The sequence below is a fragment of the Cucumis sativus genome, chromosome 3 (genome assembly GCF_000004075.3).
Source record: "Cucumis sativus cultivar 9930 chromosome 3, Cucumber_9930_V3, whole genome shotgun sequence".
Classification (NCBI taxonomy): domain Eukaryota; kingdom Viridiplantae; phylum Streptophyta; class Magnoliopsida; order Cucurbitales; family Cucurbitaceae; genus Cucumis; species Cucumis sativus.
The window spans coordinates 39,369,894-39,383,833 of record NC_026657.2 but is presented as its reverse complement, the minus strand read 5'-3'; the positions used below and the strand labels follow the sequence as shown (position 1 = coordinate 39,383,833).

Below are 13,940 nucleotides of genomic sequence, written 5' to 3'. Positions count from 1 at the left end.
AACGTTTGTCTTTTTTTCTTTCAAAACGAACATCATACATTCTTTCAAAAATTTTCGGACGAACATCAAATGTAAAATTTCTTTTAATCACCAAATCCATTTAATTTCTAAAAAAGATTATTAATCCTTAACGTTTCGACGAGTGTTTTATTGGTGGTTGTGGATGATTGGCTTTAAACTTATATATACCTTGAAGATTATTTAACTTATACATTTCGGAAATGGGTGTTTTGATATTAGTAAATGAAGATTTGGGTTTTCAACTTGCTCTAGTATTGAACGAGATCATGAATAAAATTTAACAAATATTTTTTAGCCAAAAGTACAATTTAATTATTTCTTTTATTCTAAATATTTTCATATATTGTATATATGAAATCCAATTTGGGCACTGAGATTTTGTAATTGTATAGCATCTAAGACTTTTTGCATCAACTTGGTGTTATTTATTGTTACTATTATTGTGGCTAAATAATAATGTATGACTTAGAGTAAGGTGGTGAAATTTTATTGGCTCTCAAGATAAATTTTGGAGGAAATTAGATGGAAGATATGATTAAAACTCATATAAATGTGTTTATAAGTTTATTTTTATGAATGTGAATAATGTGAGAGTTAGTGGGTTGAGTTGTGTCTTTCAAGGTGGGAATTTTAAAATAAAAGTAAAATAATACTCATTTTCATAAATAATATTATAAAATTTTAAAATAAAAAGATGAGTTCAATAGATAATAATAACAAACTGAATATATAGTGGTAAATATAGAAATTAGATTCAAAATAATTAAGTATATAATAACATTTAAAAAAATTGCAGATGTAATAAAATTTGTCAAAGTCTATCCGTGATGAGAATTTATCACTGATAGATTATAATGTAAATATTTGTCTATCACTAATAAACCATAAGAGTCTGTTAACAATAGATTTTGTTATATTTACAAATTCTTAAAAATTGCAGATGTAATAAAATTTGTCAAAGTCTATCCGTGATGAGAATTTATCACTGATAGATTATAATGTAAATATTTGTCTATCACTAATAAACCATAAGAGTATGTTAACAATAGATTTTGTTATATTTACAAATTCTTTTAAATATCGTTATATATTTAATTATTATTCGTAAAGTTGTTTCTAATTGTAATTATCTTTAATAAAAATAATAAAATTATTGTTTACATACTTGTAAAATCTTGATTTTCAACATTTAAAAATAGCCAAATCCATCAAACTTTCTATAGTTTATTTAAGCATTTTGCTATACTTTGTAAATAGTTTGAATATTTTGCTATCCATAACAAAAAAACAAAAATTCCAATTTAAAACTGAAAAATAAAAACTAAAATAAAAATCTAAATTTAAATTTAATTAAAAAATTAAGCTATATTTGAATTATATTTTAAAGTGTTTAAATTTTTTAAAAAAGAACTATTTAAAAACATTTAACGTGTTTGATAACTTTTCAAAATGCATTTAAGAAAAATTAGATTGAAAAGTAATTGATTTTAAGGAAAACAATTAAAACCAAAATTTGACAAAAATTATGTATATATTTAATTATAAAAAGAAGTGTTATGTATATAGCCCAAGAAAATGTATTGTTGAAAAATATTTTTTTCATAGATAATCCAAACAGGCTCTAAAATCGTTGTTAAAAAAGATTAAAATTGAAATTATTTATACGAAGGAAAATAGAGATTTTTCAAAAATAAAAAAAATTGACAAACATTTTACTATTTAGGTTCCATAGAACAAAAACAACAAAACGAATAAACTATTTACACTTTATGGTAAAACAAGTGTAATGAGTTTTTGCCATTTATGGTTTTTGGTTATAAAGTATAAATAGTTTGTATTTTTTATTATCAGTACGAACATAGTTTGTCTGGCTCACTTTGGCCCTTGCCTCCAAAAGTTTGTCTCTAAGTTTTTTTCTTTTAATTTACAATTCCAACATTAACGAAGAAGTAATTTAAAGGTTTGTGATTAGCAAAATGTGTCTCATTCAACTAGTAGTTTTGTAAAGGGTTGAATTTAGAGGTTTGTGAGTGCAACTTAGTTTTTCTTGGTAATAATGTGGTCTCGTGGTCCTCCAAGAAACAAACAGTCGTTGCAACACAGAGTCTGATTATCGGGCTTTTGTTCTTGTTGCCTCTAAAGTCGTATGGTTGAGACAATTACTTTTTGAATTAGATGTTCACAAAAACCTGTTATATGTGATAATAGAGTGCAAGTGCTCTAGCCACGAACCGAGTTTTTCATGCGCACACTAAACACGTTGAAATTGATGTTCATTTTATTAGATATCATGTTCTTAAAGGTACTTTGGATGTTCAGTATGTTCTCTCTATTGATCAAATCCCTTACATATTTTCAGTTTAACATTTACAATCCAAACTCAGGTGGAAGAAATACTCGTGGTTTTATGTTATCCTTTAAAATAATGTTCTTTGGTTATTTATTGTATGAAAATTTCTTATTTGTTATGGTTGTTGTATAAATGTGTACCTATTTGGTAATAAAATAAAAGCCAACTTTCCCTAAACCCCAATGCCAATTTTAGAACCTTTCTCGTTTGGGTTCCATTGGAAGGGCTCATTCTACGCGCTCTTTTCCGCGTCCGACCGTTCACGACTCTCTTTCGGTTGCCTCTCCTACGTCGACGTATATCGTTATATATCATTAGCATTTGCTCTGTTTCTCCCTTTTTAGAAACGTTTCAAAGCCATTTGCTATTACAACACGGCTCTCTTCGCCTCCTCCTCCAGCCTCATCATCGCTACCTACCTCCTTCTCTATTGTTTTCTCTTTTTCCCGCTTTTCAGGTATATCAATCCAACCTTCTCTCATCCATTTTTATTCGGTTTCATTGATCGGATGTACATTGTTCTATTCTTTTTTTTTTTTTTTTTATCCGTGATTCTTTTTTTTTTGATAGTTATTGAAATGGATCGTTGCGATTGTAAAGTATTAATTCGTTATCGTTATCATTATCGTTATTGTTGTTGTTCTGGTCGATTATGATTTTTCGTTCCAAGGAGCGAGGCCTTGAATGATCAATATTATGCTTTAGCTCGTAGCGTGGAAATATTTATTCGTTATTGTTATCTTCTACAGTTGTTTTGTCCAAAGCTGGCTGGTTTTCACTTTTTTTATTTGCAATTATTCTGATCTTCAGATATGGACGCTACCGCGGGTCGAAGTTTGTATTCATCGCATCGTACTAAAACTGTTCATCTGGTGTGTAACAAAATATTATTCTCTTGATGTAAATTTAAGTTGAATGGTTATTATTATAATTTTTGTATTGGTTTGAATCTACTGGTTGTATTTGAATCTTATTGTAATTAAATTTACAGGTGAGGCATGCCCAGGGACTTTATAATGCGGCAGGGGACAAGGAGGCGAACAAATATCAATCTTTTGATTGTTTTGACGCTCAACTTACTTCTTTAGGATGGAAGCAGGTAAGCCCTTCTTGTTTTTATTCTAATTTTTCCAGAATCACTTATTTATTTCTTTTCCTGGGAATTGAAACAGGTTGGCAATCTGCGGAGACATGTACGATCATGTGGACTTTCTAAGAGAATTGAGTTAGTCGTTACATCTCCCTTGTTCAGGTATCTCTTCTTAGAAACGAAGTTATGGGCTGGAATGTGGATACACCTTTCCTACATGTAAAATCTTTGGACTAATGGTTCTGGAGTTTGAGGTTCCGCATGAGAATTGTCTATCAAAACTTTTTATTTGTTAAATTTTACTCTTGACATATGGTTGAACAATTTCCAAAATGTATGACTATGAGGCAAAGCATAACAAGCCTTGCTAATATGTGTTTTACGTATTTTGAGAGAATGTGTTAAAAAATTCTTCTTAAATTCCTAGTTGTCAACTAGCATGAATCTTTTGTATATATAATTTTTTTCTTTATGCTTATTTCTCCCTCTGGATAATTGAGCCCTGTCTCTTTACGTTGTGGACGACATTTTCATATTATATGCTAAAATCTCATGTTTTCCCTCCTACTGATCAAAGATCTGTCTGGTTGCACGTAGGACTATGCAAACAGCGGTTGGAGCATTTGGTGGTGAAGTTTACTCGGATGATATGCATGTTCCTCCACTAATGGTTCAGAATGCAGGAGACAGCAACTGCCCTGCAATTTCAAGTTTGAATTGCCCACCATTTTTGGCAGTTGAGCTTTGTCGGGAACATTTGGTATATTTTACAAATTCAATTCCATCTTCTCTAGTTACGCGACTTCTTTTGCTGCAGTCAAACGTAGATTTGTATTTTAAATGTTCACGAATTTCATAGTGTTTTCTCTCTGATGCAAAATCAAATGTTTTGTTGGGAAGCAACATTTTCCATTTATATTGAGTGAAAATTCTTGGAGTTGATAAATCGCTTTACCTCTATAAATCTTACATTTTGCCAATAATTAGAGAAAAAGACGGAAGCTGATGAATGAACTTAGAGGAGGCTCTGGAATTATTTTCCTTTTCATGCAAATATCAAATTTTAGTGTGGAATCAAACGTTTCTTTAATATGGAGTAACTAATCTTTGCCCCGTAGCTGGTTCTCATATGGTTAAGCTCTATAAATTTTCTCATGGTGTACGTTAATTGGACAAGGATGTAAACCAAAAAGAGATGATGCTAGTTATTTTAATTGTGCTTCGTATTTGAGAACCTTTTGTTTTACTGACTATCACTAAAATAGATTTTCTTGCCATGTTTGGTTTTTTGGCTTTGGGAGCTTAAAAATATGTTCGTAATTACTTTTTAGTTACTTAAAAATATGCTCCTTTTTTTTGTTTTAATTTGATTCTGTTTGTTGGGCCGATATTTTTTCGTTTATCAATGAAAGGTTGATGTCTTTTCACAATGAAAGAATTATGACAAATCATTATATTCTTTGTACAGGGAGTAAATCCTTGTGACAAGAGGCGAAGTATTAGCGAGTGTCGGTCTCTTTTCCCTGCAATTGATTTTTCAATGGCAAGTTGCACTCTTTTTATCCATGTTGCTGAATTATGTTAGACTTTCTTTGTGGCTATTTTTTATCTCTATTTTTAGAATTGAACTTACTTTTATTAAAGAAAAATGGTTTACTTTTTCTAGATTGAACAGGATGAAGATATCCTGTGGACATCAGACATAGGAGAGACCAACGGCGAAGTTGCAGATAGGGGACTGATGTTTCTTAAATGGTAAATGTCTACTTCATTTTTCTCTAGGTTCTTTTGGTTTTACTTTTCGCTGCCATTGGATGTCTGTTTGATTTTGTTCAATCTTTCTGGGATTATTCTCAACACGTTTGAGTGACCACCCTCGCCCTTCCAAGATTCTATACGAACTTCCTGTTCTATCCAGGGGAAGCCATGATGATTGCAATGACCATTGCAGGTTCTCTTGTGCGCGCGGTCAAGTTCTCTTGACCATGTTATCTGCACAACTGCACCTATTTTTTGAGATGAAAGCAATGAATAATCTTCAATTTTCGATTTCCTTGAATAAGTCATGAAATACTTGCAATGTCTTTTTACAATTTTCTAACGTCGACAACTGCTGTGACCCAAGTAGCTTATGTGGCGCTTGTTTCTGCTTCCTGTAGGTTTTTGCTGCTTGAATGTATTGTTATTACATGCATTATCTGTGACAAAAACGATTATTCTGTTTCTTCACTTTCTATCTTTTGGGTAATTTAGCATATTGATAATTGATAGTAGCTTCTTCATTTCGCTATCTTTTGGTGTTTTTACTCCGGCCAGGCTCTGGACCCGGAAGGAGAAGGAGATTGCAGTTGTCAGCCACTGTGGATTCTTATTTCATGTATTGAGCGTATTTGGAGATGACTGCCATCGTTCTATAGAGGATGAAATCTGCAAACAGTAAGCTTTACTTTGACTGTAGATAAAAAAGATTGTTGTCTTTGGATACTGAACTTCAATTGTTTTCAGTTTTCAGCACCTGGAGGAGAAAAAAGGCTGAATTGTAACTTTAGTTCATTGGATTGACTATCCATCATTTGCTACTGAAAACAAAATTGAAAAAATCATAATTTGATTTTTTATTGGACTATTCATCTTTTTAAGACTAGATTATGTCTATACAAAACTGAAAGTTCATGTCCCTATTAGATATTTTTACAAAATTTAATGACAAAAAAGAATAATTGATGTTAACTGGAGATTAACAACAACATCACGGGCATTTAATCTCTTGATTCTTTTATTATTCTCATTGAAGGAGATTCATTTTTTTCCAAGCAGGTTCGCCAACTGTGAGCTTCGTTCGTTTGTTCTTGTTGATTGGAGGTAAGGGTAAGCACATTCCACAAATATATGTCTTTCCTTCGTTCCGATATCCATGTGTCTCGACTACATCTATCTGGTTCATCTTTTGCAGCACGAAGGGATCAGAATCCTCGACGACCAATTTCTCGAGACAAGTGTCTAACCGGCTCGATCTTCCCAGTGATGTTGCAGCTGAAAAGCATCCGAGAAGGGAGTTACAAATGAAGATGTGGCTTGAGGAAGATACTACATGGCATCATATTGAGAAACAAAGGCTTCTAATTATATTTGTGTTTTCCTCGCTGGGAGCTTTGATACTCCAACAATGTTTCTCATAACTGAAACGTCCATTGAATTTCTTACCAAATTCATTTGGGAGCATTGCTATTGTTAAAGGCCTCTTCCTGCAGTTGGATTTTGAGGTAAATGCTTGTGTCTGTATCTCATCCATCAGTTGCTTTGCAAGCAACTTTTACACCTAACTTGATATAATAGTACGAACATCGCTTTATGTTCGGTATAATTTGTCTTTCAATATACATGAAGTTTTCCACCCGAGCACACTCTCTACTACTATACTGCATTCCATCGTTTGTTCGGTATAATTTGTCTTTCAATATACATGAAGTTTTCCACCCGAACACATTCTCTACTACTTTACTGAATTCCATCGTTGGTTAATTGCCACAAAAGAAATATTTAAGAATTATGAGTTCTATAGATCATGCTTAAATCAATAAATTTTTTGATGACGTATTAAGCAATAAATGAGTGTGGTACTCCAGTAGTACTATAATTTTTTTTTCGACTTGTGGTTTTGTGATACCATTTTGCTATATAATAATTGATCAAAATGGGCTGAAGCAATTAGTGGAAATGACTTTAGGGATAGTTGCAAATTTAACAATTAAATTTAAAATAATTAAGTATATAACAATATTTTTAAAAATTACAATATAGCAAAATTTGTCAAATTCTATCAATGATAGAGTCTATCACTGATAGATCATGTTATAAAAATTGGTCTATAGATCATATGAGATACAAGTCTATTAGTGATAATTTTGCTATATTTGCAATTTTTAAAAAATGTTGCTATATCCTTAATTATTATTTCTAAAATGGTCATTTATTACTATTACTCATAACTTTAATAGCAGTTTTAGGAAAAATAGCACATAAATTTGAACTCGTGGTGCAATTGTACCAAAATTTTTGGAACTAACATAAGCGGTTACTTTGTAAATATAGCAATTTGTCTCAAAACTATATACAACATGATGCAAAAAAATTTATAGATATGACAAAATTTAGACTTAGTTTTCAAAGTTTATCGATTAATAAATATAGCAATTGTACCAAAACTATACTTGTAATTTTTTTAGATATTATTTTTTTCAAAACTATAGCAAAATCTGTCGAAAGTATATCAATGATAGAAGTATAAACATGTTGTAAATATTGACTTATCTAGTAAGACGAAAATATATTAGCTATAGAAGTAGATTTTGCTATATTTACGATTTTTAAAAAATATTTTGTATGTTTCTAAAATTGCATATTTTTATTATGGATAATTGTAATAGATTGACCATTTGATGAATAATAATTAAGGATATAACAACATTAAAAAAAATTGCAAATATAGCAAAACTATTGCTGATAAACTCATATGATCGATGGAATTTGACAAATTTTGGTATATTTGCAATTTTCTTAAATATTGCTATATGCTAAATTATTTTAAATTTAATAGCTGTATTTGCAAGTATCCCTAATTATGATTTGGAAAAGAAAATATTTGGACAATTCCGAGGCTAAAATGCACACGTGGTAAATTAGCCCACATGATTATTGGGCCTAGCAAAGCCCAAACTATAAATATTCCAAACAGGTGTCAACACAAAAGCGGTTCGCAGTCTTTGACTCTCATGTTCGAATATTCGCATACGAATCCTCCGGTGACCGAAGAAGACAAAAAAATGGTACATGTGAGCAAGTTTGGTTAAGACGACTGGCTCGTGGCGCTCGACCAATGGTTCAATATCCGCCCCTTCGCATGGAGCAATCAGCAGCCGCCGCCGCCAATTCCATGGCGTCCATTCGCCATTTTTCAAAGCTCTCATATTCCAATCCCAAATTTAGATTCTCTATCTATTCACGCGCTCCTTTCCGCGTGCGGCCTTTAACGACTCTGTTTCGGTTGCCTCTGCCATGGCGGTGAATATTATTATATTTCCTCATTGTTTATTTCGTTTTTCCCTTTTTAGTAACGTGTCAAACCAATTTGCTATCCCTACACGACTCTCTTCGCTTCCTTCTTCTCCGAGAGCCTCTTCGCGATCTTCTTCTTCCTCTGTTCTTTGCTCTTTTTCTCCCTCTTCTGGTACATCAATCCACATTCTCTTTCATTGACCGTGCCTGTTTGTTATTGATCTGTTGTATTTTGATTTATTTGGACTGTGAAATGAAATGTGTTTGTTTGTTTCGGAGATTCATCGTTGCGACTGTTCGAAACTTTTTGTGTTGAATTTAGTTGTCGTTCTGGTCGATTTTGATTTGCTTAATTTGATAGTTTTGGCATCTACAAGTGTTTTTCGTTGTCTAGAAGCTTCGTTTGTTTACTTGCAATTATTCTAATCTACAGATATGGACGGTTCAGCGGGTCTAGGTTTGTATCCATCGCACCGTACTAAAACTGTTCATTTGGTACGTAACAATTTCTCTCTCTCTTGCATTCTTCTTTCGATGTGAATTTAAGTTCAATGATTATTATTGTCGTATTTTGTTGGTTTGATAAAACTAAAGGGACTCACACTCAGATAAACTATTTCTCTTATTGCTAATTATTTTGAAATGAAACCATTAAATATGTTAGTCAAGCCTCATAGCCAAATGTGATGTTGAACCCAAAAGAGAATATAGAATCTAGTAGTTGTAATTTTCAAGCATTTGAACCTTGTTAAAATTAAATTTACAGGTGAGGCATGCCCAGGGATTTCATAATGTGGCAGGAGAAAAGGACGTGAACGAATATCTATCTTTTGATTATTTTGATGCTCAACTTACTTCATTAGGATGGAAACAGGTAAGCCCTTATTTATCTACACTACATTTTTTCTGAGTCTCCAGTACTATTCGATTATAGAATGTGAACCTGCGGTTTCAAATTGAATCTTTACGTAGGAAATAATAGGTTGGAATGTGAGCGAGCTGATCGTATTTTACTCTGTTAGCATGATTGATTAAGATTCTAAAATGTTACGTATGGCTAGTTGCATTGCTTATCATCTTGAACAAAAACGAAGTCGTAATTGGTTTTCTGAAATCCAGTGAACTGATTGATCATGAGTTTTTTTCAGGTTGACAATTTGCGGAAACATGTACAATCATGTGGACTTTCTAAGAGAATTGAGTTAGTCATCACATCCCCATTGTTCAGGTATCTTTTCTTAGAAACCGATGTTATTTTTTAAGAAACATGCTTAGATATAGATGGAGTGGACGGATTTTCCCTACATGTAAAATTTTAACTAATGATTGGGACGTCTAGAATTACAGTTTCTGGATGAGAACTAACTCATAGTAAATGGTGTGAATTTGAATCATACCCAAAATGTGTGAGGCAAAGCATAACAAGCCTTTGCCAATTCTAAATGATGCAAATTGGGATTGATACAGTGACTTGTTATTATTTGCCTGACCTCTTTATGAGGTTGTCGGATATCAGTATGTCCAAAGATCTTTTCCCTTATTCTCGTTGTGAACCTCAGATAATTTGCTCAGATTTTATCCGTCGTTGTTCAGCTATTAGGCAAGCTCAATCCTTTTAATGTTCTATATATGTTTGTTTAAATATTTAGAACTTAATTTTGAATGTTTATGTGCAGTTTGACAGATTGTGTTTAATATTTTTTCCCTCTTAAATTGCAAGTTGTCAATTAGCATAAATCTTATAATATAGTAGTTTTATGCTTATTTATCCCTCTGGGTGATTTTCCTTGTGTCTTTCTAAAATTTTCTTTCTTTTCTTCACCACAATGCTTGAATTTCACCCTGCTAATCAAATATCTGTTATGGTTGCACGTAGGACTATGGAAACCGCAGTTGGAACATTCGGTGGTGAAGGTTACTCGGATGGTATAAATGTTCCTCCATTAATGATAGCAAATGCAGGAGATTGCAACCGCCCTGCAATTTCAAGTTTGAATTGCCCGCCATTTTTGGCAGTAGAGCTTTGTCGGGAACATTTGGTATATTCTATAAAACCAAGTTTAACTTCTCAAAAGATTTCTTCGTCTTCATTATGAGTGATAGTTTGCGACTTCTTTCCTGTAATGAAACTTCTTGAGTTTTAAATGTTCACAAGTACTATGCTTTTTCCTCTCTAATGGAAATGTCAAATGTAAGTGGTGAAGTAACATTAGGCATTCATATTGAGTGAAACTTCTTGGATTTTATACATGCCTTAAACTCTATAAACTCTCACATATGGATAATAATTAAAGTGAAGGACGTGAGCTGAAGATTAAACTTAAGAATTCTCTCGAATTATTTTTCTTGACATGTAAATATCTAATTTTTAGCGAGGAATTAGTTGACTAAGAATTGAACTCAAATTTTTGCTTTGAATTTGGTTGATAAATTTTATCACATTGCTATATTAATTTGAGAGGAATGTTAGTTGACTAAGAATTTGAAAGGTTGCTTATTTGAGTTATTTTTCGTTTTACTGACTACCATTGAATAAAATATTCTTGCAATTTTCTTCACATGTTCTTTTTTCAGTTTTAATAATGCTAAAAAAAAAATTTTAGTTCATCTTTAGGTCTCATTTTATTCTTTTAGATTGGAGCATCTTTTTCTTTTGGTTGACCTCATGTTTTGGGCTGATTATGGATGCCTTTTGATTTTTATGGACGTTTTCCCATTAATTTTCATACATACATAACAAAGGATTATGTCCATTTTACAGGGTGTTCATCCATGTGACAAGAGGCGAAGTATTAACGAGTACCGGTCTTTTTTCCCTGCTATTGATTTTTCACTGGCAAGTTGCCTTTCTCTATATTGCTGGATTATGTTTCTTTCTCTTGTCATTATTTTTCATCTCTATTTGTAGAATTGAATTTAAATTTATTAAACTAGCATCCCTACTTTTTCTAGATTGAGAACGATGAAGATATCCTGTGGCAGCCAGACATCAGAGAAACCAACGCTGAAGTTGCAGAAAGGGGAATGGAATTTCTTAAATGGTAAATGTCTGTTTCATTTATCTCTATGTCTGTGAGCTAGCTCTTTTAAAATTCTCCTATTGGAGCCAATGTTACTTTGAAACTAAGATCACCAATCATAGAAAAAATAAAGATTATACTTCTGTCAAGTATTGCTCACAATGGGACATTTTCAGATGTTTGTGATATTTCCCTTTTCCAGTCAGTTTTATGTAAAAATGGAAATCAATAGTAAACATGATACTGAATAGTGAATACAATTTTTTTCATCATCTCTCTGTTTCCGTTTTCTATTTTAGTGGTATGAACTAGAATATATATTCAAGTACCTTATGTGAGGTGTTTTACAACTTCATCACTTAGGTTATTGTATATCATATTACATGCATTATAATCTATGAAACAAAGTGATTATTGTGTATGATCTTTTGGTTGGGTAATTCAACATTTATAGCTTCTTCATCACTGTATGATCTTTTGGTTGTCTACTCGGACCAGGCTCTGGACCCGTAAGGAGAAGGAGATTGCAATTGTTAGCCACAGCGGATTCTTATTTCATGCATTGAGTGCATTTGGAAGTGATTGTCATCCATCTATAAAGGATGAAATTTGCAAACAGTAAGCATTACTCTCTTATTCCTATAAATGGTAACTTTTTTTGATTTTAATGCTTGAAATTTGGTCTTTTTGTTGTTCTCATCGAAGGAGATTCACCTTTTTTACGCAGTTTTGCCAATTGTGAGCTACGTTCCTTCGTTCTTGTTGATAGGAGGTAAGCAAGCACATTCCTCAAATGGCCTTTCTTTCTTTCAAGTATTAAATAAGAAGCACACGCACTTTAATTTGCTCAGTGTTTGCATTGAATACTATTGGACATGTCCATACCAAACACTCGTTAGAACAAATATGTTAGATATGTACTGTTAGGTAGACAATAACGATGCATATATTACAATAATAATAAATTTTGAAGGTGAAGTACATCAAGTTAATTTTTTAAAAATGACATGTTATCATATCTGTTTCGTGTTGTATCCGTATCAGTGCTTCTTAGAGTACTAATATGTCTAGACTTCATCTATTTGGTTCATCATTTGTAGCATGATTGGGTCAGAATCCTCAGCGACCAATTTTCCAGGCGGAGTACCGAAAGGAGTTGATCTTCCTAGTGATGTTGCAGCTGACATGCATCCGGAGAAGGGAGTTTCAAATGATCAAGACATGGCTTGAAGAAGAAGATATCGCATGGTATCATTTCTAGAAACAAAGACTTCTAATCATTTTTTTTCATTCTCCCTCAGGAGAGCTTTGTTGCTATAACAAAGTTTCTCGTAATTCAATATTCATGAATTTCTTTTACTCACATCATTTGGGAGATTACTTGTCTATGGAGATTGTTAAGGCCTCTTCATACAAAATGGTTTAGAGGTACATGTTTTTGTCTGTATCTCATCCATTAGTTGGATTGCACCCACCTTTTATACCATTCTTACATGATAATAATAAGATCTTTTTCTATTCGAATATTCAAGTAAAAATTGTAAAATAACATCGAAGTATGGTGATAGCCGTAATTAATGGTTAAAATTGGATTCATTGTAATCACCATCATACTTTAAGAGTCCGATGCACTTGCTCTAGCCTACACTGATCAAAGGGTAATGGAGATTCTAGCCTCGAATCTTAAAGAGGCAATACATATTAAATATTGTAAAATTGTAGTCTATGATTGATATATATTGTAAGGATATAATAATCTATTATCTGATTATGAATATATATGATACATATCACTAACATTTACAACTTAGTTTGAAAGCAAGGAAAGTGAGTTATTAATTTAATTTTTTTTTTATTTCTTTGATTAGAGGAATGTTATCTATTACATTATTGTCACGTTGGAATGGAATAAAATGAATAAAGTAAGGCAAAGTTATGAATGGAAATGAAGTCAATAATGGTTGTACGAATAATGAGTGAGAAAGCAAAGGTCTTGCAATGGAATAGAACCAATGTTTCTGGAAATGACGTGAATAATCTTTTATCCAATACACTTTTATGAGGAACATGATAAATTCTTGTAGAATATTGTCTACCTGTCTCACACAAATGTACGATAGAACCGTTAAATATATCACGTAAGTAAAGAAAAATTTCATATTTTATTGGAAAAATAGTAACAAAAATAAATATATATTTCTTTTAAATAGTTAAAGGTGAGGAAATTTGTCCATTAAAAACGATGAAAAAGTTTTTGTTTGGTTTTTTCATTTTTTTTTTATTTTTGATAAAACCACAAAAAGTAACCTAAAATAATATACATTAATTTTCATAAATATTGGCAAAATGTTTTCGAAGAAGTCACATAAACTAGCCGTTTTTTAAAATATTTCAGGTTTGTCAT

The 13,940-nt window shown here is 32.0% G+C and overlaps 2 protein-coding genes across 6 annotated transcripts; both read left to right on the top strand.

The window, feature by feature from the left end:
• Window positions 1-2,595: 2,595 nt before the first annotated feature.
• Window positions 2,596-6,937, top strand: LOC101203298 (phosphoglycerate mutase-like protein 1). Of its 4 annotated transcripts, none has more exons than XM_011654298.2 (10): window positions 2,596-2,828; window positions 3,182-3,243; window positions 3,363-3,470; window positions 3,544-3,623; window positions 4,059-4,221; window positions 4,930-5,004; window positions 5,137-5,216; window positions 5,778-5,897; window positions 6,276-6,323; window positions 6,415-6,937. In XM_011654298.2, exons 2-10 carry the CDS (start codon window positions 3,184-3,186, stop codon window positions 6,638-6,640), a joined length of 960 nt encoding a protein of 319 aa, XP_011652600.1. In that variant the 5' UTR covers window positions 2,596-2,828; window positions 3,182-3,183; the 3' UTR covers window positions 6,641-6,937. The 4 variants fall into 4 exon arrangements, with proteins under 4 accessions (XP_011652600.1, XP_011652601.1, XP_011652599.1 ...); XM_011654299.2 differs by having other exon boundaries at window positions 2,598-2,828; window positions 5,128-5,216; window positions 6,279-6,329; window positions 6,415-6,609; XM_011654297.2 differs by having other exon boundaries at window positions 2,599-2,828; window positions 5,128-5,216.
• A 1,358-nt stretch (window positions 6,938-8,295) lies between these two features.
• On the top strand, window positions 8,296-13,141 carry LOC101202826 (phosphoglycerate mutase-like protein 1). Of its 2 annotated transcripts, none has more exons than XM_004136197.3 (10): window positions 8,296-8,688; window positions 8,950-9,011; window positions 9,283-9,390; window positions 9,665-9,744; window positions 10,393-10,555; window positions 11,278-11,352; window positions 11,469-11,557; window positions 12,035-12,154; window positions 12,264-12,308; window positions 12,637-13,141. In XM_004136197.3, exons 1-10 carry the CDS (start codon window positions 8,517-8,519, stop codon window positions 12,764-12,766), a joined length of 1,044 nt encoding a protein of 347 aa, XP_004136245.2. In that variant the 5' UTR covers window positions 8,296-8,516; the 3' UTR covers window positions 12,767-13,141. The 2 variants fall into 2 exon arrangements, with proteins under 2 accessions (XP_004136245.2, XP_031737631.1); XM_031881771.1 differs by having other exon boundaries at window positions 8,309-8,522.
• The last annotated feature ends 799 nt before the right edge of the window (window positions 13,142-13,940 follow it).